Raw genomic sequence first — 26,113 nt, 5'->3', positions numbered from 1 at the left:
ACCTCTCATGACTCGATGGTGACTGCATTTTCCCCCTCTGCTGGATGCAGACTATCCCCAGGAAGCCTTCTGTGGGAGGGAAGCCAGAGACTCCTTACAGCACTCAAGCTTTGCTGTGGAATTAATTTCTGACGTTTTTGTTGTCTCCTTCAATCCTACTCCCAGTGTGCTAATCCCTTTTGTAGTGGGTACAGTTCATGAAGTTGTCAGCTCTTTAATGTCGGCAAACCTTAATGCGTACATAAACAACAGTGAGTGCATTACAACGGTACCAAGTGGTTTTTAACCCTTCGTTTCTACGCCCACAGGAGACTAAGATGACTGGTATTGGACACTTAAGTGCTGCCTGTGACTTGCAACGCTGAATTATACTCTTGTGGATAGTTAGGATGGGAAACCAACAGTGTTGGTTTTATAGCCACAAGAGGGCCTGAGTAAATGTACACATAGAATCATTCTGGCAGGTTTATTCCATGTAGATAAGAATTAATGTAGGTAAAGACTTACAGAATGAACATACAGTGAAAGAAAGAGTGAAGGCAGGATGGAAAAGTAGAGATGCGTATGAAATCTTAGAAGTGGGAAGAAGACATATCCCTGTGTAATTCACCTTCCCACGTGATAGTGAGTCTGTGCCACAGGGCAAGAGGGCACATCTTGAACAGAAGGTTCTGTGTATTATTTTCCTAGACCTGCTCTGTCTGTTACAGTAGCTGCTAGCCACATGTAGCTAGTTGTTAAAACTAAATTAAAAATTCAGTTCCTCAGTTGCACTAATCACATTTCAAGTCCTCAGTCACATGTGGCTAGGGGCTACTATTGCATAGCACAGACATAGAACATATTCATCTTTGCAGAAAGTTCTACTGGACAATGTTACACAAAAGCATAAATGGCCAACTCAGTCAGACAAGGCATCTGTGGTTTGGAAAGGGGTAGGGACAAAGAGGTTGATTACAAGATACAAATTCTGGTAACAAAATCAGTCCTGTTGGTAATAGTTTTTATTGATAGTAGTTTTTTGGTGAGTGCTGTGAATAAACATTCCTCACTTGCCTCAGTCCTTAGTGTTTAAGGTCAATTCTGAAACTTCTGTCTTGCTAACTTCCCATTTTTGGTGGGAAGTGGGGAAGGGAAAGAAAGAGGGAGCACAGTGGGAAAACACGTAACATATTCAGATTTAAAAAGTTTTAAAGGAATTACTTGCTCCAATATTTAAAGTTAGTTTTAACTAAACGCAGAATGTCACAGCCACATGGACCCTGTTCCTTGGCACAATGCCAAAGGAAGACAGCAATCCTGATAAACCGTCATCAGTCAGGAAGCAGGGAAGTAGAGACAGCTGTTAATTAAAACCCCTCACAGCTCAGGCAGATTCCACTTCCTACCCTAAGGGCCATTACTGTCCAGTTTGTGCTGCTACAAGGGACCCACTATAGCCCTTCTAGATTCCCTCTATCAAAAGAAACAGGCTTTTACTGGAGGCAGGTGGCCTGATGGTACGGGAAAGCTGAATCTTAGTGGTGACAAAATAGGAGACTCTCCACTTACTGGCTTCAATGTAGAACAGGAAAATGCCTGGACCAGGAAGCTTCATTTTTACGGCATTTTTCCCTCTCAGACTGTAGGGTCACTTTTGATTGAGGCAAAGGGGCCCTACTATTAGTGGAAAAGACACACTCCTTCAGCACAAGTTTTCACTGGCAGGGTGGTGCTGTTGGACATGCCTTTCCTTCCATGTGTTAAGGTAGGAAACCCATTACCAGGACAGCTGATGCTGCAGTCAGAGCCCTCAAGGGCCTGTTAGAGAATCTCATGGGTATCACAGGGTCATCAGTCTGAGTCCAGGTCATGGGGGCTGTCATAGCCAAACTCCTTCTGCACATCCGAAGGGTATTTGCTCCACACCTGTGGTCTGCTGCTGCCTCTTTCCTCGTCACTGAGGCTGTTGTATTCATCAGAGCCTAGAATGAGATAACAGGAATATATTATCATATTACATAACATATTATAGACATTTCCCCAATAGGATATTCCGTAGTTTAATTGTTCCTCCATTAACAAACACCAAAAAATTCTTTTTGTTTTGGCACTTGGAACCTCGCCAATACTCTTAGACTGAAGCCGGGAAAGGGACACTGAGCTAGATGTTTTGAACCCACACCTGAATGACATTACACCTCTACTAGCTTCCCTGGAAAAACTGGTCCACGGGTCTCTTACAACTCCAACAGCTTGTGGTTGAGCTGATGAAGCTCAATGGCAGAGGAAGAGAGACAGTTAAGATGGGCCTGTCAACTGTGCCTGTCTTAGATTCTACCAGTACTTCTCCATCCAAGGCTGCCGTCCACTTACCTCTGGAATCTTCCTCCCCATCACTGCTCTCCTCCTCTGGGTACTCATTGCGCCAGTTATTCTCACTGTTCTCATCATCTTCATCTTCATAAATGTCCTCTGGTTGCTGGTCGTCATTCACCTGCACATCTCGACACAAACGCGAGTATAAGTCAAAACGTCTAAGGTTATGGTCTGGGGGAAGCTATCAGCAGACCGACCACCTTGGAGATGTCATTGAAGGTGCCAGGTGAAACGGAGGCAGCCTGGTGGTTAGACTCACTGCATAAGAGGCTGCACTTAGGACACACAAGAGGGAGATACTGGCCCGACTCCACTCACAAGTCCAGCTCTGGGCACCACATCCCTGATGGGACAGACAACTCCACCAGAGGGGCCTGCACCAGAGTGGGAAGGAGAAACGGCTCTGATGGCAGTGACCTTCAAACTCTCGAAGGGCAGCCCGGTACGAGAGAGATTATACAGATTATGTGTGATGCCAAAGATCAGAACCAAAATCCAATTGTAAGGGTCCAGGTAAGGCAGGAGGAGGGGCTATGCAATGGGCCAGGGTGCCTGAGCTTACTGTCGTGCAGGTGTGGACGAAGACGCTTCTCTCGTAAGAGTGACAGTTACCACCTTCTCTCATGAATCATTTTAGAATTTGCTTTAAGAATAATGATGTTAGGAAGTTAGCTTTCTTATTCAAGGTTTTCTCTCTTATAAGTTACAATTTTAAAAAGGTTTTGTTCTCATTCATGTTAATTCCAGGTTTTATGTCTTTATTTTGTTATAAGCCCCATCAGTGTTTTGTCCCCTGAGAGTGGGTAGGTATAAACAAGAAAGATGATGTTGCAAACCTTGTAAAGGATTCATTAAGAGCAAAAATTATCAATCTAGACCCTTTTTCCCAGAATTCCCTGAACTAAACCCAGGTTCCTAGAAGCCATTTAGAATAAATTTTTCCTTTTAAGAAGGACAAGACGAACTAAGAATAATGCTGATATCAGGATTGGAACCCCAGGACGGCAAAGTAGCCTGACTAGAGAATCACTTAGGCTCCCTTCTGCCCCTCAGCCTCGTGGGTCCCCTTACCAGCTCCCACTCCTGGCTGTAGGGCTGCACAGAGAGGATGTTCTCAATCCATCCTGGAGTGGCCATCTCCAAGTAGTAAATGTCATACACGTAGTCATCCTGCTGTTCCTCCCAGCGCTCGACTCTTGCTCCATCCTCAGATATAGTCAACCGCTCACGGATCAACTCCACAGAATTGCAGAGGATCACATCGGGGTCAGATGCCTATAAAGAAAACAGCAGATGATAACATGCATGAGATAAAACTTGGATGTTCCAAGAAAAGGCAAAAGTATCTCTATTAAAAAGGGAATGTATAGTTCTTCCTTTGAGATAGAAAAAGATAGCCTCCTACTCTTTTGTGCTTGGCTGATGCAAGACCACGTGTGAAGACTGGCCTGAGGAGAGGGGAGGGCCAGCAGAGCTGGTGAGTCTTCTCCTAGGTCCTCCTGAGCTCCTCTGGTATGATGTTCTCCCCATGGGGATCTGCATTTTGTGAGGCCTCCTATAGGGAGATCATTATTATTCAGCTTCAGCCTCAGGTGTACAGCGCAGTGGTCAGGCATCTACACTGTCCCTGAAGGGGTCTCCCTAATAAGACAAGTGCCCATCTGAACACCCTACAAAATCTTTCAACATTATTACATTCCCCAAACTGTCTTTCGTATCCCTGTGGCAATCTTGTAGTTATCAATTTGTGCTTTCTAATCCCTTCACCTTCTCCCTCATCCCCACCCCCTCCCATCTGGCAACACTCAGTTTTCCTCTTATTTCTGAGACTGTTTCTGATTAGTTTGTTCATTTATTCTACTCTTTCGATTCCAGTTACATACCATTTTAATCACAGCCTTGCCAGCAATGTTATCAACACCCTTTCCCCTGCTAGTCTTAGTAGGCATAAAACCTCAAGTTTGCTTTCAGCTTAAGGTCATGTTTTTAAAATAATTATTCTGTAAACATTTTTGATGTTTATAATTTGTATTGCGTTGTTGGGAAAATCTGTGTTAGTTTATTTACTAGTTTTCTTATAAAATTGAGCTGTTTAATTAGATTCAATTCCACTGAACACTGGTTTATTTTTTTAAAAATTATTTGGTAACTCATGAATCAGTCTCGAATTAGTTTTGGTAAACGATGTGGCTGTAGACATCATACTCAAATTGCTATCCAGGTGTACTGGCACTATGATTAAATATGTTTTGCCTGATGTATTTTGAATTAAAACTTCTTTTTTTTAATTTAAAAAACCATTATAAGGAGTGAAAAAATTTTTAATGTTTCTCAGGCCTTAGGCTCAGAATTTTCTATTTTTATGACCTTACTGCATGCAGACTTTGTTTTTCGGAACTGAGGTACAAAACAAACTTATTAAATGTAGTGTAGTGGGAAGAACACTGGATTAAGCGTGCATTCTGACCTAAATCTGCCTCAAACTTGATATGCTACCCAGGATTACACCTTTAAACTCCTTTTAAGGAGTTTTCCCATCTGCTCTATCTTTACCTTGGTCAAAATCCTCCAGTAATTCCCCATCTCAGGATGAAAAGGCAGTGTGTCTGTAGAAGTACCTACAGGGTCTAACAGACATCCTTGCCCCAAATTCCGTTACTATTGTCACCCAGCTCACTGGGTTCCAGGCACAGTGACCTTAAAAAACACCAAACAGCTTGACAGCCTTTGCGCTGGCAGGTCCTCCGATTGGAATGCCTCTACCCAAGATATCCACAATGCCCTGCCATTCACCTCCTTCAGGTCTTCATTTATTGTTTCAGTGAGACCTATGAAATGGAACCACTCTTCCTGCTTTGTTTTTCCCTCCTTACAGTTCATATCACCACCTGACACTGAGTTTACTTGTTTACTGTTTATCTCCTCTACCTGAATGTTAGGTCCTCACTGTTATATCCACAGAATTTAAGCACAATGCCTGGCACACAGTGGGAGCTCAGTAACTACCTGTTGAATGGATAACCTAATCTGTAAAAATGAGGCTATCAAGCAGGCTGGATCATCCATCAATAAAAGGGGATGCCCTGTGCATCTTCTTAACTGTGTACTGACTTAGGGCCCACACTCCTAATCTGTCCGGAGAAGTACAGCTCTACTAGGGCTTGTACTCACTTTGCAGGAGCCAGCGGCAGCGGCCTCTGGGTCTCCTTCTTCGTGAACCAGGTCGAACAGCTGGAAGCCTGCGTCGGCGGCGGCTTCTGGGTTTCCCTGCGCGTCCTCGGACTCTAGGGCACCCGAAGGAATCCCCGAGGATCGGCGGCTAGAGACAACCCTGTAGCGGCCCTCCTGCCGGATCTCCCGAGCCGACGCGCGGAGATCGCGGCGTATACGCTGCTGGCTGCCCCGGGACGGGCGCAAGGCGGCCCGCACGAGCGGCTGGACTGGCTCCTCCTGGAGGGCAGTAGGGAAAGGATGCCGGCGTAAGCAAGGGTTCGTGTGGGGTCAGGGATACAGTTTCATGTCGGCTGCGCCCTAAGATCCCCTCCAGACCGGCTCCATTCCCGCCCAATACCTGGGAGCGCACGGTGGCCACCAACTGGAAGACATTATTCTCTGCTGCTCTCTCCGGACCCTCGGGGGGCGTCTTTTGGGCCACCGATTCGACTGTGTCGTTTCGGAGGCGTTTACAAGCGAGGACAAGAGCTTCAGCAGGCTCAGCACTGCGCTTCCGCTTCACGCGGAGAACAGCTGCCCTACCGGCCTCCATAGTAGTCGCGGAGCACTGTGGGAGACGCGTGGGGGGCCATGGGAGAGCCTTTAAGTTCCGCTTCCGGGCCCCGCCCCCGGCACGCTCAGCCGGCGCAGCGAGGTCCGGCCCCTTCACGCCAGCCGCGGCAATGTGGCGGTGGCGGCAGAAGTGAACAGAGCGGTTCCCGCGGCGGGTGAGGCTCCGGGCGAGTTGGAAAGGTGGGGTCGCGGTTGGAGTCCCGTGTGCAGCGAGCTTCCTGTCATCCCCAGGGCTCCGGCAGCGTGGCCGGGCGTGGGTGTACTCGGGCTCCAGGGTACGCATCTCTTCGGGACTCTCGCCGACCTTTTTGGAGTACACTTGGGGCGGCTAGGAGCGCCTGGGCCGGCCGGAGAACCGGGGTTCCAGGCGGGCCCCGGTCTGCCGTCCTGTCAGGGGATTGCCGATTGCTGGGCCGGTGGTGGAACACCTCCGCGGTTAGGTGGGTCATAGGGCGTACCTGGAGCCTCCCCTCAGCTACAGAGACCTACACCCAGTCATTAGGAGCTCCAAATATCGCACCCCTAATTTAGCCACCGTTCTCTGATTGAGGGAGCTGCTGATGGGCTCGCCTTTCCCAGCCACTGTGGTCTGAATGCGTAGTTGGAAACCAGTTTATTCACCACACACTAGCTAGAGCGGCCCTGTCAAAGGGTAACCTGACCTGGAGATTCTTCCGTTTAAAACCCTTCGGTGCCTCCCAGTGCATTTAGAACAAAATCCAAACTCCTTTCCAAAGCCATCATAGCCCAGTGTGAGTTGCAGTAGCCGACCCTTATTCTCCTGTCATTTCTTTTGCTCAAACTGCTTCAGTCACTCAGGCTTTTGTCAAAGTTTATTTTGTTTCTGCAGCTAGTTGTTTCCACTTTTTCTTGGAATAGTTGGCGTAAGGATTCCTGAAGTACAAGTATTACTCTTCCCCAACTTTTAACCTGACTTATCTTGCAGGTCTCAATTTAAATGTCGTCTTCCTCAGAGTCTTTCATTAACCTTGTTATTCTCTTTCATAGTCATCTTACGTATTTCCTTTCTTGCACTATAATCTGTAGTTGTTTATATTTGGACTCTCTCCCTCATTAGACACTAATATCTAGGAGGCCAAGGACTTCCTCTGTCTTGTTTATGGTTGTCCTCCAGCCAGTAACACAGTACCTGGCATATAGAAGGTATTTAGTAAATTTTGAATGAAACACTGTCCTTGTAATCTGACTACTAATGCAGTTAGAGCTTGGCGTGGTGGTTTCCATTCTGGAGACCAATTTCTTAGCTCTTGGACCATGAGGAAAAAGTCAGAATATCTCCTGATTCTGGAGTGTGGGCTCCTTCTGGGAAAGGACAAGTTAGAATAATAGATGAAGGGATTTATCCATAGAGCCTGTAGTGCTCATCAAGAGAGGTTACAGGACGTGGTTCCCATCCTCAAGCATTCATTTAGCTTGGTAGGAAACCAATGACTTCTCTACAGTTCTGAAAAGTCACTGATCCTAAAGCCTCAGCAACGTCACAGACAAAAGAAATTCCACAGATGAAAGTTCTTTATTACATTCTTAACCTTTAAATGACTTCAGAATTGATTCCACATAGACCACAAGGTAAGAGTTTCAGGACCCTCCACGATACGGACCCTACCAACATGTTTGACTTCTTCAGTCTCCCTTCAGCTAAACTGATTTATTCACTGTGCATGACTGTCTAAACCTTTGTAATCTGATGAAGTGCCTTCTCCCCATGCCCACCTAAATCCTACCCATTTTTAGGCCTTCTCTGAATGTTCAGCAAGATGCGGTCATTTCTTTCTACTACAGCATTTGTGAGACACAGTTTTCTAAAGCACATTACAGATTCTGGTAGTTCTAGATACTCTGTTTTTTAGAAGAAATATTAGCATATGAGATGCACAGAGCTGATTCTAGCAATGCTTTTCAAAGTAGGTTGCAACCCAGTGGTGAGTTACAACATCAATTTAGTGGGTCATGATCAGCAATTAAAAAATAAAATTGAAATAGAATAAAATATATTAGAGGGCCTTGCCCATAGGAATGCTTAATAAGTATTGTTTTATAAAACTTGAAATTATTAACGTGTGTGTGTGTGTGTGTGTGTGTGTGTGTGTATTGTGTCTCTGTGTGAAGTGTATTTCTTACTGGGGTTGTCAGAAAGATTGAGAACCACTCGATTGGAGGATAGATATGCTGGGATTTTAGAAATAGTGTTTTACCAAAAGACAAATTGACTGCTTTGAACAAGGCCAGGGATGCTTGAGTCTTTTCAGAAAAGATTGTTTCCCATCCTCTTATATAAGAATTCAGTGTTTACTTAGTCTAGATAATTTCAAAAGAAGGTCAATAACTCTGGTCAGTAAAATGCCTCAGGAATGTTTAGGGGACCTCCACAAAAAATATGCAGGTTTCCTGAAGATGGATCAGTGTTTAATAAGAAATGAAGAAGAGTTGAGACCCTTGCTCTTTTCTCAATGGTAAGAGGGAGGGCATTGGGACAGCCCATACCTGCTGAGACATGCCTTCCAACTTTGAGCTGTGGTTTTCCTCTGTCTCTCAGAAATAGATTTCTTTGGGAGGAAAGCCCATACAAGACATTTTATCTATCTGGTGATATTTATTTGAAGCAAATTTTTTTAGATGAAGAAAGGTTTAAAAAACTTACTTTTAAAATCAAGTATCGAGTAGATAAGAAGTAATCATAAAGAATACTGAGGCATAAAGAATGACAATATCATGAACACCTGTATTCCCACCACCCAGTTTTAGAAAAAGAACAGTATCACTTTCGGAGTCCCCGGTGTGGCCCTTTTCAATCCCATCCTTTTCCCTTCCCTCTTAGGGGTAACCACTATCCTTATTCCCTGGCTGTGCTTTTTAGTATGATCCCTGACGCCTATGTATGTTCTGCTTTGCATAATTATAAATTTTATATAAATGTAAACATATGTATTCTGTGATTTGCTTTTTTCAGCTCAACATATTTCTGAGATTGTCCATGTTTGGTATAGGTATGACTTATTTGTGTAGATAGAGGTTTTCCTAATTTGAATTGCTCTATCTTTGTATTTTTCCTTAAACTAAGTGTTTAGTATCCTGAGGCAGTATTGGTTTACCACCATCTCAATCTCTCTTTGTCCTCCTTTCCTACGAGCCCTTTCCTCTGCTTTATTTCCTTTCTCACTTGCCCTTAGCTGAGGCTGCACCCAGATGGACCTGTGAGGCTCATTTGACCCTGTTGGAATCACCGAGGACTGCTGAAGTTTCCAGAGGACTATAAAACCAAATAACTCTTGCTGGAAAGATTAAAATACTGATTAACTAACTATTTTCAGTGGCTTTGACATTTTTGTTAATTGTGTTTTTCCTTTTAACATTTTTTCCCTTTACATTCTTGGGCATTATGATGTGAATAGATTTCTGACCTGTCCACAAGAAGTGAGCTGACAAGGCTGCTTTTCTCTGCTAAAACTAAGGAGCTGGTTGACAACATGAAGGTCTTCTGTGGACGGGCCAATCCGGTCACAGGATCTGTGGAGTGGCAGGAGGAGGACGAGCAGTATGATTACCACCAGGAGATCGCCAGGTAACAAGGGTTGGTTCACAGGCAGCTGGAGCTGGCTGGGGCAGCTCTCATCTCAAAGCTGATGCCTTGGAATCCAGTCGGAATGGAATAGGCCATCACGCAGTGCATCTGATCAGGGCAGGTGTTGGTCACAAGCAAATGTGCTCAGTTAGGGGGGTTTGTGTGGGAGTGACGCGGAGTGAGGCCTGTGTGAAGAGTCAGACATCGAGTAGCAGCCTTACCAGACGATCTGTCTAGTGGAGCAAAGAGGACCCAAGGTTCAGCAGTAGTAGTAGAGTTTATGAAACTTAATCATTTACTTGTGTCATTGAAATGGTGACCATTCCTCAATATGGTTAAATTCTCTTAAAAAATGAAAAACGCATTTGCTTTCGTTTTTTTTCTATAAAGGGATGTTTAACAGTGTGTGAGTTACTGTTATTTAGCGCCCATTACGTGCATGCAACATGCCAACACGATGCTAGGGCTGTGAATACCAAAATGAAGAAGACAGAGTTCTCATCCTTAAAGAGAAGGCAGTTTTGTGGAAAAGACAGACACATAAAAAGTTACAGCACAGTGTGGCCTGTTAGCTCGGTTAGAACACGGTGCTCTTAACAGTGTCGCCAGTTCGATCCCCACATGGGCCATTGTGAACTGCACCCTCCACAACTAGATTGAAACAACTACTTGACTTGGAGCTGATGGGTCCTGGAAAAACACACTTAAAATAAATAAAAGTTAAAAAGAAAAAAACTTTACAGTACAGTGATACAAAGGGCCAATGGAAATGGGCACAAAAGTTCACGGAAGCAGCAAGTACCAGCTGTGCTGAGGGGTGATATTTGAGTGATTTCCCAAATCTGAATGGAGGGAAATTGCTTTCTGAGCAGGATGGATACATGTAAACTTCCCGATGAGCTAATCTGAGGAGTGGCTGGAAGTTGGATGTGCTGGAGTAGGCTACAAAAGTGGGGCTATGGTGAGAGAGGATGCTGAAAAGGTAGGCAGAGGTCAGGTTGTAAAGGGTGGTAGCAAAATACAGGAAGAGGAATGTGAGTAGATGTCCAGGCTCTGCCACTTCTTCACTCTGTGACATTGGCCAACATACTTCTCTGAGCCTCATTATAATAATCCTGAATATAATATCCATCTCATCCTAACACCCTTATTTTAGGATTGTTTGATGATTGAATGAAATACAATGTCTGGTACAGATTAAGGGCTCAAAAATACTACTTTCTTTCTAAAAATTCTGGACATTCTTTTCGGAGTGTCCAGCAGGGTCGGAGAAGTCCTGGCTGTTAACAATTGGAGTGAGCTGGTGGTGTTTAGGGAGCGTGATGGGGAGTGAGTGGGTGGTGAGGCAGGGAACATGGAGAGGGAAAAAGCCTCTTCAAAAAATGGAGGAAGATAAAAAGGACCAAATTTCAACTAAACATTCATAGGTGGGTTCAGCTGTAAAAACTGCTGTGCCATGAAAGACCCCTATTTTAGTGCAGTGCTCCTCTAAGTGTAGAGGACGATGGATCGTCTGTGTCACAGTTGCTTGGAGCACCAGTTAAAGTGCAGGTTTCTAGACTTCCAGCCAGATACCTGGATCAGAATCTCTGTGTGTATCCTGGGAATCTGCATTTAAAATAAGTTCTGCAGTGATTCTGGTGTTAATTCAAAGCTGGAAGTCTATTTAGAGTGCTTGGAACTCTCAGAAATCATCTTTGGGCTGAGTTCTGTGGGCTCATCCTGATCCTGCCAAAGGTTTTCAAATTTGTAAATTTCTGTGGTAGAAAATACGCATAAACAACTCTCTTCCGTTTAACATTGTAATTTGGTGAACTTTTAGTTTTCCTGATGACGTGAGGGAAAGTGCAGGGCATGAAACCCCTCACGTATACAGCAGGTATATACTTTCCCGTTCCCTGCTTCCTCTCCCTGGTATTACATCTGTGATTATCCCAAGGTACAAATGTATGCAAGATTATGTAAAGTATTAGACAAATTGAGTCTGAGTGGTTCTAAGGGAAAAACTGTATGATGTATAACATGGTCAGTGTGCTAGTGGCTTTGGAATTACTGTGACAGGGCTAACAGCATTCTTGAGTCTGAGGTACTTTGCTGAAAGTAAACATCTATCTGAGATTTTTTCTGCAGTACTGGAGAATGACTGCATATAACTCTTAAAATAGTTTAAAATTGGCCTGCATATTTGTTCCATCTGATTTAAGAATGCGCTCGTGTGTTGATGTATGTTATTATAGCAGAGGTTTCTGACCTGGTTTTTTTTGTTGTTTTTGTTTTTTTTAGATCTTCTTATGCTGATATGCTACATGACAAAGACAGAGTAAGTGTAAAAGGAAACCGTTATCTTTGATGTGGGGTTTTGAAACCTTGGATTATAAGAAGGTTAAAAACGCCCCCTGGAGGCATGATATTAGAATGATGCTGAGGGCCAATTGGCATAGTGGTTGGGAAATTAGCCAGCAGGTTGGGTCCTACTTCTGGCTCTGCTCTTGACCTGAGTGTGACCTTGGAGAAAACATGGGACCTCTGTGGTTCTCTTTTATTAGGATTTAAAATGAGCAGTATGTACTAGCTGATCTCCATGATCTCTTTAGATAAAAATTCTCTAATTACGTGATGTTTCATATTGTATAGTCAGTTTGTAATTTAAAACTCTCTAGAGGTCACTGCAGACTGTATTTGGCAAAGCAGGTTTGGCTTTCATTGCAGAATTACATTTCAGCTTTCCTCTTTGAATTTTCTTTTATCTGAGTTATGGACCAGTGCAGTTCTGGTCTCATGATGTTGGCAACCCAGAGCTTCCTGGTCTACCAGAGTGCTTGACCATCTCAGCCAGATGGTTTGTAAGCTAGAGGCTTGAAGGAAAAGATGTAGGACCAAGCTTAAAAACTGAGCAGTGCAGGGCAGGAGAGGGAGCAGGGTTGGTCGTGAGGCTGTGTTGTTGTCTCCTTCACCCAGCCCTGGTTAACTGCTCAGCTTACCTACTTCTTGGAAACACCATGATAGAATGAACTTCTTCAGTATCATTTGTGTGTAGGCTACACTGAAGGCACTACGTGCCTCCCGAGTTTTCATCAAATGTCTGAGGACCTTTGATGAACTGTTGGGCAATCACAGAATGTGGAATGACTACTCCTCTCTAGCTTACTGGTCTTGGCTCCTTATTGGACTCTTGGGGCTGTGAGCCTCTCTGATTTTAGAGTCATCTATAAAGAGGGTCCTTTTTGCTCTAGCTTCCAGGGGATTTGGACAAATGGCATTGCCACCCATCCAGGCAACCAAGCCAGAAAGATGGCACGTTTTCCTTCAACTGAACCTACAACCTGTCATCAAATTCTGTGGGTCTTTCAACCCCACTGCTTCCTCAGCCCTCGTTTACTGGTGTCAGCCCCTCTTTGCCTCCTCTGCGTAGCCGCCCAAGGGATCTTTCTGAAATGCTAATCTGACCATGTTAGTCTTCTGCTTAAAACCCTTCAGTGCCTCTCCCTGCTTTCAAGGAAAAATCTAAGCTCTCTGGCAGAACATTCATAACTTTTCATTATTTAACCCTTTAATTTCTCCTCCCCCGTTCTACACATGAGGAAATGGGATCAGAACTTGCTGGTTAATGGCAAAACCAAGGTAAACATATTTCTCTATACTTCTGCGTGGTGCCTTACATTTTGTTGTGATTTAGAACACTTCCGTTATTCCATTAAATGACCTCATGCTTGCTTGAAGTCAATCCTGGTGCCACCCCAGCCCCAGGCAGCCACTGATCTGCTTTCTGTCTCTATAGTTTTGCCTGTTCTATAAGTTTCATATAAATGAAATCATACTATATATACCTTATATGTTTGTTTTTCTTCCTTCATCATGTATTTGAGGTTCATTCATGTTGAGTATGTATGAGTATTCATTCTTTTTTATTGCTGAGTAATATTCTATTATATAGATATACTATATACTATATTTTGTTTACCCATTTACCAGTTGATGGACATTTGGATTGTTTTCAGTTTTTGGCTATTTTGAATTTTGAATAGTACTTTGAATAGAATGTTGTAAACATTCACATACAAGTCTTTGAACACATTTTTCTTTCTTTCTGGTAAATATATGAAAGTAGAAGTGCTGGGCCCGTGCGTTAAGTGTAGGTTTAACTTAGTTTTAATTTTAATTTTTCTAATGACTAATGATTTCAAACATCTTGTGCTTATTTGCCATCTGTATGTCTTCTTTGCTGTTGTCTAGAATTATGGACATAGGTGTGATCCTTGAGAGACACTACCACTGCCAAAGTGCCTTTTAAGAGGGCTCTGATTTCACTGTAGTGTCTTCAAAATTGAGTAATTAAAAAGTATAGCTAATTTAATGTGCGGGTGTCATTAATTTGAAGGGTATGCCAACCTCGGTTTACTGTTCCAGAAGCTGGTTATCAGGGTTCTCAGATGATCAGCTCATGGCTGGACGGAAACTCCCAGGCCAGTTCCCAATCCTACTTTTGTTACCTCACAGCCACAGCTGCTCGGAAAAAACAGTGCCCGCCTGCTTTGGGGAGATATAATGTATTTGATGGTCATTTTCCTAGTTCCACAAACAATTGCCATACAGTGTTTTTTTTAAAGCTGTGTGTGTGTGTGTGTGTGTGTGTGTGTGTGTGTGTGTGTGTGTTAGAAAGCACATAACATAAAATGCCATACTGACTTTATCCAAGACATAAATGCACTTATTTTAAGGATCAAATAGTTCTATAAGGTTTATTGTGAAAAATAGAGGTCCATTGGGATGTCATTTCCCCCAGACAAAACCTTTTCTTGCTTCACCTCAGAGACAACCTCATTTCTTTTCCTTGAGCTGTTTGTTTCGTGTTTACGTCCATATCTAAATAGCTATCGTCTGTTGAATCCCCACTGTGAGAGCTGAGAATTTGGTTTTCATTCACTTCCGTCCAGTTTGTTCCCCTTTCCTCCCAATACTTTTATAATTTTTGCTAAATCAGTATTCAGTGTTTCAGGAGGCAAGTCACTTAAATTCTTTGTGCCTCTGTTTTCTTACCTGTAAAATAGAGATAACGATAGTACCTCCTTTTCAAGGGTTGTTATGAGGCAAGCACTATACAAGCGTGTTAGTTAAAATCGTGTTTACTTTATTAGGACTATACAAACACTATTCACAGTTGAACTATGTGAGATATTCTGATTACTTTTCCTTTCTTGCATAACGCTTTGTTAATAATTATCTTATTTTGGCCTTGTTTCTATTTACACATCATTCTTTTATGCCCAAACTTTCCCCCAATTGTCTAAATGACCTTGCAAAAGAAAAGGTCAAACGATCAGCTAGTTCTGTCAGTTTATCTTCTTGGCAAATGTCTCTGGGATCATTTTGACCTGCTCCAGTCTGGACCCGGTGCTCTCTAGATCTGCTGTGTGTCTTGTCAGCCTGGGATTCTTATTTATTGTCCTGGTGCAGATTTCCTTCACTTCTCTTTTTATAGTGGGCCCTCCATTTCCTGGATCCCATGTCTTCCTGTGCAGTTAACTCTCTTTTTGGTGAAGCACATCCTTCCTCTTGCTTCCTGTGAGTGTGCGTGGGAGGTAAGGTTTTTTTCAGACTTTGCTTATCTAAAAACTTCTTTTTTCTACTCTTACACTTGCGACTTAGGCTGAGTATGGATTCTAGTTTGGAAATCACTTCTCTTTAGAATTTTGACATTATCACTCCATTTTCTTACAGAGTTTGGTGTTGCTATTTTGAGGTCTGGTACCATTCTTATTCTTTACAAAACATTTTAAATATATAATTCAGAAGAGTATAAATACAAAAGAGTGTAAGATACATATGTACAATTTGAAGAATAATAATAAAATTAATGCTCATAGACTCACCACTCAGCTTAGGAGATAGAACATTACCCGTACTCAGAATTTCCCCGTGTGCTTCTTGATTACGTTTCTGTCCCTGCCTCCAGAATTTTCCACTGTCTTGTATTCTGTATCAGCCAGTCCCTGGATTTTCTTTAGTTTTATGACCTAATATGTATCCTTGAAAAATAAACTCTTGGCCTTTTGAGCCTTGTGTTTGCTCGGGGCCTGCTCCAAACTCTTTGGAGTGTACTTTTTCTCCTAATAGTGCCACCTCGAGCCTTGAACCTTGAGCCTTGAAACCTTGAGCTGCTTTTCTTTGTGCTCGGCCCCCTCCTAATTCTTTGGAGTGTATCATCTTTTCTAATAAACTACTCTCTTACCATTCTTAAAAAATAAAAAAATAAACTTCATTATGCTGTTTTTGAACTTTATATAATGGAGCCATATTGTGTTTATTCTTTATGACCTGTCTTTTTGCTTGGCATTGTTTTTGAGATTTATCCATTTTGCATGTAGCTGTAGTCAGTTTATTCATTTTCACTGCTGTATGGATTCCATTGTATGAATGTCTCATTACTTACCCTTTCTTCTATTGATAGACTTGGGGGTGTTTCCAACTTCTTGCTGTTTTAAGTAGTTCTGCTGGAACATTCCAGTACATGTTCTCTGGTGCACATGCACGTTTTTCTATAGATTGTGTATACTTAGGATTGGAATTGCTGGCCATTGGGTGTGTTCAGCTCTACCAGGTAATGCCAAATTCTTTTCCAAAAGGATCATACATTCTCACTGCATGTTTATGATAGTTCTTGTTGGTCCACATCCTTACCTGTATTAGGTATTAACCAATTTTTGCATATTTGACAATCTGGTAGATTTGAACTAATCTCTCATTATAGTTTTAACTTGCATTCCCCTGATTACTACTGAGTATGAGCTCTTTTTATTTGTTTGTTGGCTATTCATATTTCCTCTTTTATCACTTAGTAATTTATTACTATAAATTTCTTTATGTATTCTGGGTACTAAACTTGTCAGTTATATATTAACATATTGCAAGTGTCTTCTCTTAGTTTGTGCGTTGATTTTTTATCCAATAAACACAAGTTCTTAAATTTAATGTCAAATTTATCTTAAATTTCCTTTATCAGTTGGTGCTTTTTGTCTCTTCTTTAAGAAATCCTTCCTTTTGCCAAGGATTTAAAGGCTGTTGCTGATACATAAAATTTCAATCGATTTTTATTTATTGATTTGGAATCTTATAATCTTTCTAAGTTCTCTTAATTCTAATAATTAACTGTAGGTATTTTGGGTTTTTTAAAATAGGCATTCATCCCATCTGTGAAAAATGATAATTTTATTTTTTTTCTAGACCTTATTTCATTTCTTCTTGCTCTGGTGGATTGGGTAGAATCTCCAATATAATGTCCACATCATCTGATTTAAAAATAAATATATTTGCTAAAAGTTGTTTATGGTATCCTTTACACTCTTTAATATCTGTAGCACATGTGCTGTCACCCTCCCTCACCACCCCTGCTGCCCTTAGTCCCGTTTTTGCTTACTCATACTTCTTTCTCGCCCTCTACCTTTTTTGGGGGATTAATCTCACCAGAGGTTAATTGATTTTATTAGTCTTTTGAAATAACCAACTTTTATCCTTGTTGATCTCTATATTTGTTTCCTAGGTCGTTAATTTTTGTTCTTTATTCTTATCCATCCACTTATTTGGTGTTGCTATTAGCAGTCCTCTTTCTAATTTTTTGAGGTACATGCTTACCTTATCTTTTGTCTTTTTAAATACATTTCTCTCCTAATACTGCTTTAAGCATCCCATGAGTTTTGATATGTAATTTTTTAATTCAGTTCTAAATAGTTTCTAATTCCATTTTATTTAGTCTTTTACCTGTGAATTTTGAACTTAATGCTCAAAAATCTTTTTTTCTTTATGTTTTTGTTATTGAGATTTCTAACTTGATTGCACTGTAGTCAGAGAATATGGCCCTTTTGAGACCATACCTCCCTCCAGATTTGGATTTAATTATTCTGGGATGTGGCATGGGCGTTGAGATTTTTGAATGTGCACCAAGGTTGAGATCCCCTACTTTAAATGTTCCTACAGAGCCAGCCATCTTGCTACGTTTACCAATAGTCTGACAATCTGCCATTTCTTTCCTGTAGTAAAACATTAAACATATGTTGTATTAGTTATCTATTGCTGTATAACAAATTCTCCCAAAGTTTATTATCTCACCATTTCTGTGGGCCCACTTAGCTAGGTCCCCTGGCTCTGGGTCTCTTGTAGGCTGTGATCAAGGTGTCAGCTGGTAGGATAGTCTTCTTAAGGCTCACTTGAGGGTGGATCCACTTCCAATTGTTTGACCTCCTGATATTCCTTACTAACTTGCCAGGTCATCAGTATATTTAAAAGATTTACAAATGTCTTCCCATGATTATTAGTTATTTTCAACAGAAGTGTCAGGGTATTTACTCAGCCAAAGTCTAAAAGATGGAAAATATATCTAAGTTACTAAAAACTTGAACTAAAACCCTTCATGTTACAAAGAAATCATCTCCTGAGGGGGAAAATACGTTTTAGACAAGTATAAAATAGAGTCCAGTAAGGAAACCAAAAGCCAAATTACGTATTTCAACAGAGGGAATTGGTTATACAGGTGTGGGAGGACTGGGAGGCAAATGAGAGCACTGAGCTAAACTAGTGGGCGGAAGAGCAGGGAGCAGTTCCCTTCCTAGGGCTGGGGAAACAAGGGAGAAGAGTGGGGTTTTCTGAACCTAGAAGCTCAGAGGAGAGATCCTGTGGACTGGTGCTCAGATCTCCAAGGGGATCTCTGCTGAGTGCTGCTGCTACCTCAGAGGGGTCCGGGGAGGCTGGTTAGAGGATTCCTGGCAGGATCTGTCATCTGGAACCAGCCACCGCTCCTTGGTGGACACTGGTGATAGCAACAGCCATACAGGAAGGAACAAGCTTTCTCCCTCCTCCTACCTTCCATCACCCTCTAGTTTCCCCTGGGTCTGTACCTAGCAGCTGGAAAAAGAAGGTGTTTCCAGAGCCCTGGCGGCAGCATCACCAAGCAGAGTATAGAAGAGTGGGTGTAGAGGGGCGAGAGATTGGTCTAATAAAGGGCAAGAGGTGGACCTCGTGCTCTTGCCGTCCTGCATCGCCCACCCAACTCAGCTAGTCAGTGCCGAGGGGCCACGAAGGCCTCGAGGTCGTGACTTTCATTGCTGTTGCCAATGGTGAATCCAGAATCTCACAAAGCTCCTTTCTACTTGTTTATGATAACTGGTCTAAAGTGACAGCTATTTCTCCCTTTCTCTTAGAATATAAAATACTACCAGGGTATCCGGGCTGCTGTGAGCAGGGTGAAGGACAGAGGACAGAAGGCCTTGGTTCTCGACATAGGCACTGGCACAGGGCTCTTGTCGATGATGGCGGTCACGGCAGGCGCCGACTTCTGCTATGCCGTCGAGGTGAGCCGCGCTCTGCAGGCGTGTCCTGCTGCGTGGGTGGGAAGTCCCACGTGCCCCTTGATCTTGGCCCATGCGTTTGTCCACAGACATTCATGGAGTGCTCACCCTGTGCCAACCAAGCACAGGGCTAAGTTCTGAGGCTACAGAGCTGAATCAGACACAATTTCTTCCTCTAGGAGCATGTTTTCTCCTCTGAAAACAGTGATTCTCAGTGTTGGCTGCATGTCAGGATCACGGTGGAGCTTTAAAAAATACCGCTGCCTAGCCCCCCCATATCTCCTGCCAAATTTTGATTTCATTATTCTGGGGTATGGCGGGGTGTTGAGATTTTTGAATGTGCACCAAGGTTGAGATCCACTACTTTAAACATCCCAACAGAGCCAGCCATCTTACTACGTTTACCAGGAGTCTGGCAATCTGGCATTTTTTTCCTGTAAATAAAAAACATTAAACACATGTTGTTTTTCCGATAATGTAAGTAATACATATCTTTATAGGAAATTTGGTAAATATAAAATAAAAAGAGTGTGTTAACTCAAAGTTAACCATTGTTAGCATTTTGGTGCTGCCCTGGAGAGTTGGGTTTGCTTTGGTAGATGGGGCGAGGGCAGGAAGGCTGAGGTTTGCCTCAGAACAGTGAATGTGGCTGGAGCATCAGTTGGGGGAATGGGGATGGAAGGAATAGCAGTTGGGGAAGCAAGGTGGTCCTTATTATGGAAGGCCTCGAATACCGTAAGAAAATATAGGCGGTGTTCTGCCAGCAGTGGGCATTTGGGACAGTTTTGAGCAGTAGGGTGACCTGCTCACACTTAAGTCTAGCACAATAACAGTCTCATATAAAGAGCACTGGACACATCCTGTCCCAGGTCACAGATCATAGTTTTGTGAGACAACGCTTCTTCCTGGTTCCCTTTAGTGTGGCACTGACACCTGCTGTCATTAGGCGGTAGTGCAACCGCCTTGGGCTCCCCTGAATCCCACTGTGCCTGGTGTATGTAATGGGAACTCCTAGCTGCAAGTTAAAGCCAGTGGAATCTCATCCCTGCGTATTCATTTTCATGACACATATGTGGAGAATAAAGTTATTTGTTACACAATGAAGGCTTGTTTATTTAGATTAAATCAGCCCAAAGAAATATTTCCTATGTCTCGAATGGTAACAGGTACATTTTATATATTCAGGAGGAAGTTCTGTAGTGGAGGCCTCTTTTACTTCAAATCTTAGGACCAGAATCAAGGAACATCTTGCTAATCTTGGGTGTCAGGGTGTTATTACATCGATTGCTAATTTTTCTTGGGTTTTGGCTCTAATTTCTAGGTTTTCAAGCCTATGGCTGATGCTGCTGTGAAGATTGTAGAGAAAAATGGCTTCAGTGATAAGATTAAGGTTATTAACAAGCATTCCACAGAAGTGACCGTAGGGCTAGGTAAGATGAACACATCCTTTGAAAGCTTTACTTGCTTTCGTAAGAGAGGAAAAGGCTTATTTAAGTTACCTGGTATAAATGTGTCCAGGTAATTGCAGAGATACGGGGCCTCTCCATATGGTGGTCTGAAGATAAGCACTTTCTTCTCTTCTAGTTTATTTCTCTCCTAGCTAAAACAAATCAGCAGTGAGTAAACCAGAGCTAATCAAGAGTAACAGCTGTGATGCAAACAAAACCTCCTTTTGCTTTGAGTAAGTTGGAATTCTTATGTGGCTCAGCTCTCTGAGTTTCGAGTTTTATCAGACAGAAGTGAAACTAAGTAGACAGCAGAAAGAGTTTTGCTTGGTTCCCACATCCTACTTCAGCATTCAGCATGAGAGAGTTGCTTGAGTAGCACAATCTCTCCACATTTCCAGAATATTTTTATAGTCTAAGAGTTTGAACCAGACTTCTAAAATTTCACATACCACTGATATCTGGAGAGCACAATGGAAAGATTTGGAAAAGAAGCTTCTAGGGTGAAGTTATGAATATCACCCCATTTTTTTTTTTTAATTGGTGAAGGGGAACAGGACTTTATTTGGGAACAGTGTGTACTTCCAGGACTTTTTTCCAAGTCAAATTGTTGTCCTTTCAATCTTAGTTGTGGAGGGTGCCGTTCAGCTTCAAGTTGTTATCCTTTCAGTCTTAGTTGTGGAGGGCACAGCTCAGCTCCAGGTCCAGTTGCCGTTGCTAGTTGCAGGGGGCGCAGCCCACCATCCCTTGGCGGAGTCAAACCGGCAACCTTCAGAGTTAGGAGCACAGAGCTCTAACCACCTGAGCCACCGGGCCGGCCGCTCATTATCCCATTTTTAATCAACATTATTGAGGTATCATTTACATAAAATGAATGCACCCATTTTAAGTATATGGTTTGATGAGTTTGGACAATTTAAACACACTTGGAACCACCACCAAAATCAAGATAATAGAATATCTCCTTCATGCCCAAAGAGATACTTTACAGTCATTTACATCAATCCCTCCCATAGCCGTGGCCCTAGTCACCCACTGAATCTTTCCTCAATGTAGATTAGCTCTGCCTTTTCTAGAATTTTGAGTAAGTGGGATCGTACAGTGTGTACTCTTTGTGCCTGCTTCCTTTTCCGTAGCATATTGCTTTTGAGATTCGTCCACATTGTTCTGTATATCAAGAGTTTATTCTGTTCTGTTGCTGAGCAGCACTCCATGTGTGGACATACCATAATTTGTTTATCCCTTCACCTATTGATGGGCACTGATGGTTTCTCAGATAGGTTTTAGGTTCACTGATCTTTTACAGTGTCTAATCTGTTAAGTACATCTAGTGACCTTTTCATTTCTGGTATTACATTTTTCATCTCTAAAGTTTCATTTGATTCTTTTTATAACTCAGTTTTCTCCTCATTTTGTTCATATTTACATGAACTGTTTTAACATCCTTATCTGTTTTTTCCATCATCTGTCTGTTCGGGGTTTGTTCTATTAACTAATTCTTAATCCTTGGTTTGGGTTGCATTTTCCTTCTTGGCATGTCTAGTAATTTTTATTTAGATGCTTGTGTATATTGGGAATTTTGCATTGCTGACTGCTGGACTTTGTTGTCTTCCTTTAACAGCTTTGTCTGGCATGCAGTTGGGTTACTTGCAAATCAGTTTGCTCCTTTCAAGGCTTATTTTTAAGCTTTGTTGAAACAGGGTTAGAGTATCTTTAAGTCAGGGTTTCTTAACAGCAGCACTGTCGACGTTTTGGGCCTAATAATTCTTTGTTGGGGGAAGAAGCTACCCTGTTCATTGTAGGATGTTTACCCCTGGCTTCTAACTGATAGAACCCAGTAGCGTCTCCCTCCCCCTCACTATTAGTGCCAACCCAAAATGTTTCCAGACATTGCCAAATGCCCTAGGGTAAAGGATGGGGGCAGCATCGCCCCCTGTTGAGAACCACTGCTCTAAGGCTACTTTAGCCATACTAGTAGTAGGACGTGACCTTTCTGGGGTCTCTGCTGAGTGAGTGCCTGCGTGCTGGCTGATCAGATCTGGAATGTTACCCAGTCCTCTGTGAGCTCTGGAAATTGTTCAGTTTGTCGCTACATGGTCATCCTTTGCCTGGTCTTCTAGAGTCTTATGTGTGTGAATACAAGGTGTGATCAAAAGATACAGTGAATGTTTAAATAATAAAAAAATATTACAGTAAAAGACACATTGCCGTTAATCCCCCTCCAAATATTCCCCCTCCGAACGCACTTATCCCATTGTTCCTTACCACTTTCTGAAGCAGTTCTGGAAGTCCTCTTTCATGAGGGTCTTTACTTCTTCCTCCATCATGACAATGTTCCGTGTCACACATCGCTTCTGGTATGGCAGTTTCTGTCTAATAAAAACATTATGGTGTGTCCTCATCTACCTTAATCATCGGATCTGATACTGTGTGACTCAGACTTTTCGCCAAAGTCGAAATAACCATGAAAGGTAAACGTTTTGAATCGATTCAGGACATCGAGGCAGCCATGAGAGCGCAACTAAAGACACTCATGAAAGAGGACTTCCAGAACTGCTTCAGAAAGTGGCAAGAATGATGGGATAAGTGTGTTGGAAGCGAGGGGGAGTATTTTGAGGGGGATTAATGCCAATATGTCTTTTACTGTAATAATTTTTTTAAAAATGTAAACACATCATATTTTTTGATCACACCTCGTATACTCAATGAGAGACCTAAGGGGAGCCCCGTGCAAACTTCTGAAGCCCTTTTTCCATTCTGTGTAACTTCTTCTCTGGTTCTCTCTCCTGCAAGTCCCAATTGTTTCCACTTCCCTGAACTCTAATGCTGTCTCCTTAACTCAGTCAGATTGCTGTGTTCTCATTTCTCACTACCTGTATTGCGGTCTGGAAAGTGCCTGCTGGCTGAAAGCCAGAGGAGGAGTAGAAGGGGTCACTTAGTTTCCCTTCTTGGGGAACAAACTAGGTTGTCTCTTGTTCAGTATCTGAAAACACGTGTTTTATGTATTTTGTCTGGTTTTCTAATTGATTACAATGGGTGGATAAGTCTGATCCTAGTTACTTCATTTTGGCCAGAGGTGGAGATCATTTATTTTTGAAAGTTTGTCCTTCATAACAGCAAAGAGACTGACCCACCTGCAGCCTTTACCATGTCACACTCTCTGTGACTCTGCCTTGGGCCTTCCTCCAGGCTGTGTGTTGTTCAAACACACCCTGCATTAGGCCAGACCCCTTATATGCTTTTTTAATACTTTTCCTTTGTAGTGCTCATCACTGCAATAATGAAATAATTACGTAATTATGGTCTATGTCCCCACACAGCTGAAGCAGCCTGAGGTCATGAACTGTATGGTCTTATTAATTATTCCATTCCATAGTTTGCTCATGCCTGGCATAAAAGAATTCAGTAATATTTATTTAGTGGGTAGATTTTCAACTTTGCTTGGTCCTTAACGCTTGTAAATGGGACTTTGTTTCCATACCCCCAACTCAACAGGTGGCTTTCTCATTGCCAAGGCTGATGGTCTTCCCTCTGGTTTTCCTCTCAAACACTGCAGCTTTGGTACTTCATTTTTTTTCCCCCTTCTTCCGCCTCGCCTCCCACTCTGGTTCAAGCCGTTGTTTCTCAGTCTAATTGTGTAGGACACAGCTTCCTGGCCCATGCTGGTATTAGGAGCCTTGCCCCCCCCCCCCCCCCCCGGCAGTTGGTTGCCAGTCGTCCGTCTGCTGGTCACTCATGCTGGCCACCAGCCACTCACGGTAGCCCATGGCAGCACATGGCTGCTCATGACAACTGCTAGCCACTTACGCTGGCCACCAGCTGCCCATGGCAGTGCCGGCAGCACACAGCCGCACTCGGCAGCTCACGGCAGCTCAGCTCCAGGGACAGCTGTTGTTCACAGTCTTAGCTGTAGAGGGCGCAGTCACTGGCCCATGTGGGAATTGAACCGGCGACCTCGGCGTTAGGAGCACGTTGCTCCAACCACCTGAGCCACCGGGCAGGCCCCAGCTTTGGTACTTCTACCATTCATTCTTTCTGGCAACTCTCATCCCAGGTCTCAGTGACATCTCCCAGCATTGGTTCTCCTTTGCAGCTTTCTTTCTCTCCCAAATGCATGCTTTCCGAGGTTCTCTTCTCTGCCCTTTTTTAAAAATGGCACCTAAATTTGTTGCCCATTTCTCAGAGATGGATGGATTGCATCCTGAAGCATGTGCAGCAGTGACTAGGGGCAGGATTTGTTCATCCATCCAGTCATTTGGTGAAGACCAATGAGGCACGTGGGGTAGGTAGCTGCCCCTCCTCAGGCTCTTGCTGCACCCTCCACCTGCATTAGCACTCACATTCTAGACACCAGGCTCTCAAGAGTGTTGAAATTCACTGGGTCATAAAGATTTATTAGAAGCAAATTTGAACAATAACTCATTTTAAGTTACATAATTGGCTTAAAAGTTATTCAGTAGCTAGAATTGGCAGGGCTTGGTGATTGATGTAGGGTGGCAGAGAAGGAGGAATCAAGAATTCAGCTAATGTTTGCTGACTATTATTGGATGATAAGCATTGTTCTTGGCACTGGGGTACAATGGTGAACAGACCAATCAGTGTCCCTCCTCTTCGGGAGCTAGGAAATGATGCCTACGTCTCTGGACTGTGTGACTGGTGGTGCTATTCATTGAGGCGGAAACATCAGAGGGAGAAGCAAGTACGTGGGGGTGGGGTGTGGTTGGCTCAGTTTGGGAGGGTATATTTCAGTGGGAGCTTGGCATGATATGAGAGTGGATGGACAGGGCCACTTGGGAGGGTCGTCTCTGTGCTGGAAGACAAGTTTCTTCTCAGCCTTCTTTTGCATCATACTGCCAGGGAGCACAAGTGTACTTCATAGGAAGTGGACAGTTTTTACCTTTGCTATCCTAACCACCACCTCATGGAGCAGATCTCGTTATCCCCATTTTACAGACGAGGTGACTGATGGTCAGCCCTAAGGGTTCAAGGCTAGAAAGCAGGCTCAGGACCCACGTCTCCATGACTCAAGATTCAGGCTCCTTCTGCTACACCCTTCTTTAAACCACTTTAATGCTTCTCTTTTCTTGCATGAGACTTGTCTTCTCTGTAGGGAAGATGAGTGGGCTTTGTCAAATTGTAATTCATGAGCCATTAGGAATGTTTAGTTAATTTTTCATGATGAATGGATGCTTCCAAAGTCTATTTTATCTCTTGGCTCATTAAAAGACATAACAGTAGAAGCAACATTGTATTACAGAGGTTTAGAAAATGGGGTTAACAAAAAGATCATAACATTCTATCCCAAAACAACTGTTATTTGGGGGATTGTTTGGTAGCAAGAAATACTTAATTCAGAGGGATTTAGTGTAAAAAATGGGATTCTGACCCTGGGTGTCAGTGGAATCAATCAGCCTCTCTTTCTTGCTTTGATTTTATTGCCCTCTCTGTAGCCTAGAAGTATTTAAAGTACCAGCATTCAATGTTTTTAGCAAATAATTATTAGCAAATAATTTTTGCTAATTTAATAATTAGTAGTTTGTTAATTTGTATACAGAAGAGTTGAAAGAGTAGTACAGTGAACACCTATATTCTCTTAAACAAGA

The 26,113-nt window shown here is 42.8% G+C and overlaps 2 protein-coding genes across 17 annotated transcripts in view; one reads left to right on the top strand and one right to left on the bottom strand.

Moving 5' to 3' along the window:
- Window positions 1-986: 986 nt before the first annotated feature.
- On the bottom strand, window positions 987-6,167 carry SLC7A6OS (solute carrier family 7 member 6 opposite strand). The gene is made up of 5 exons (XM_019756620.3): window positions 5,930-6,167; window positions 5,530-5,808; window positions 3,430-3,633; window positions 2,356-2,476; window positions 987-1,964 (listed from the first exon to the last, which is right to left on the bottom strand). The coding sequence occupies exons 1-5, from the start codon at window positions 6,122-6,124 to the stop codon at window positions 1,834-1,836; spliced, it is 930 nt and encodes a 309-aa protein (XP_019612179.2). The 5' UTR covers window positions 6,125-6,167; the 3' UTR covers window positions 987-1,833.
- An 11-nt stretch (window positions 6,168-6,178) lies between these two features.
- The window catches only part of PRMT7 (protein arginine methyltransferase 7), a 40,292-nt gene continuing 20,357 nt past the window's right edge, over window positions 6,179-26,113 (top strand). For 2 of the 16 annotated variants that reach the window (XM_088800289.1, XM_019756490.3), the window contains exons 1-5: window positions 6,179-6,299; window positions 9,618-9,727; window positions 12,011-12,047; window positions 18,919-19,068; window positions 20,387-20,495. In XM_088800289.1, coding sequence (XP_088656415.1) covers window positions 9,633-9,727; window positions 12,011-12,047; window positions 18,919-19,068; window positions 20,387-20,495 — 391 coding nt within the window. In that variant the 5' untranslated portion in view covers window positions 6,179-6,299; window positions 9,618-9,632. The other 14 variants (XM_088800286.1, XM_019756442.3, XM_088800290.1 and 11 more) reach the window with 11 other exon arrangements.

This window comes from Rhinolophus sinicus, chromosome 8 (assembly GCF_057876585.1).
Source record: "Rhinolophus sinicus isolate RSI-liver-muscle chromosome 8, RSI-T2T, whole genome shotgun sequence".
NCBI classification, from domain to species: Eukaryota; Metazoa; Chordata; class Mammalia; order Chiroptera; family Rhinolophidae; genus Rhinolophus; species Rhinolophus sinicus.
Note: the sequence above shows the minus strand (reverse complement) of the source record. Positions and strands in the feature narration are given on the sequence as shown.

Coding starts and splice junctions, on each gene's coding strand:
- SLC7A6OS (XM_019756620.3), bottom strand. CDS start 6,124: ATGGAGGCCGGTAGGGCAGCTGTTCTCCGCGTGAAGCGGAAGCGCAGT. Junction 2,477..3,429: donor ACAGCCAGGAGTGGGAGCTG/GTAAGGGGACCC, acceptor CGAGATGTGCAG/GTGAATGACGACCAGCAACC. Junction 1,965..2,355: donor TGGGGAGGAAGATTCCAGAG/GTAAGTGGACGG, acceptor ATCTCATTCTAG/GCTCTGATGAATACAACAGC.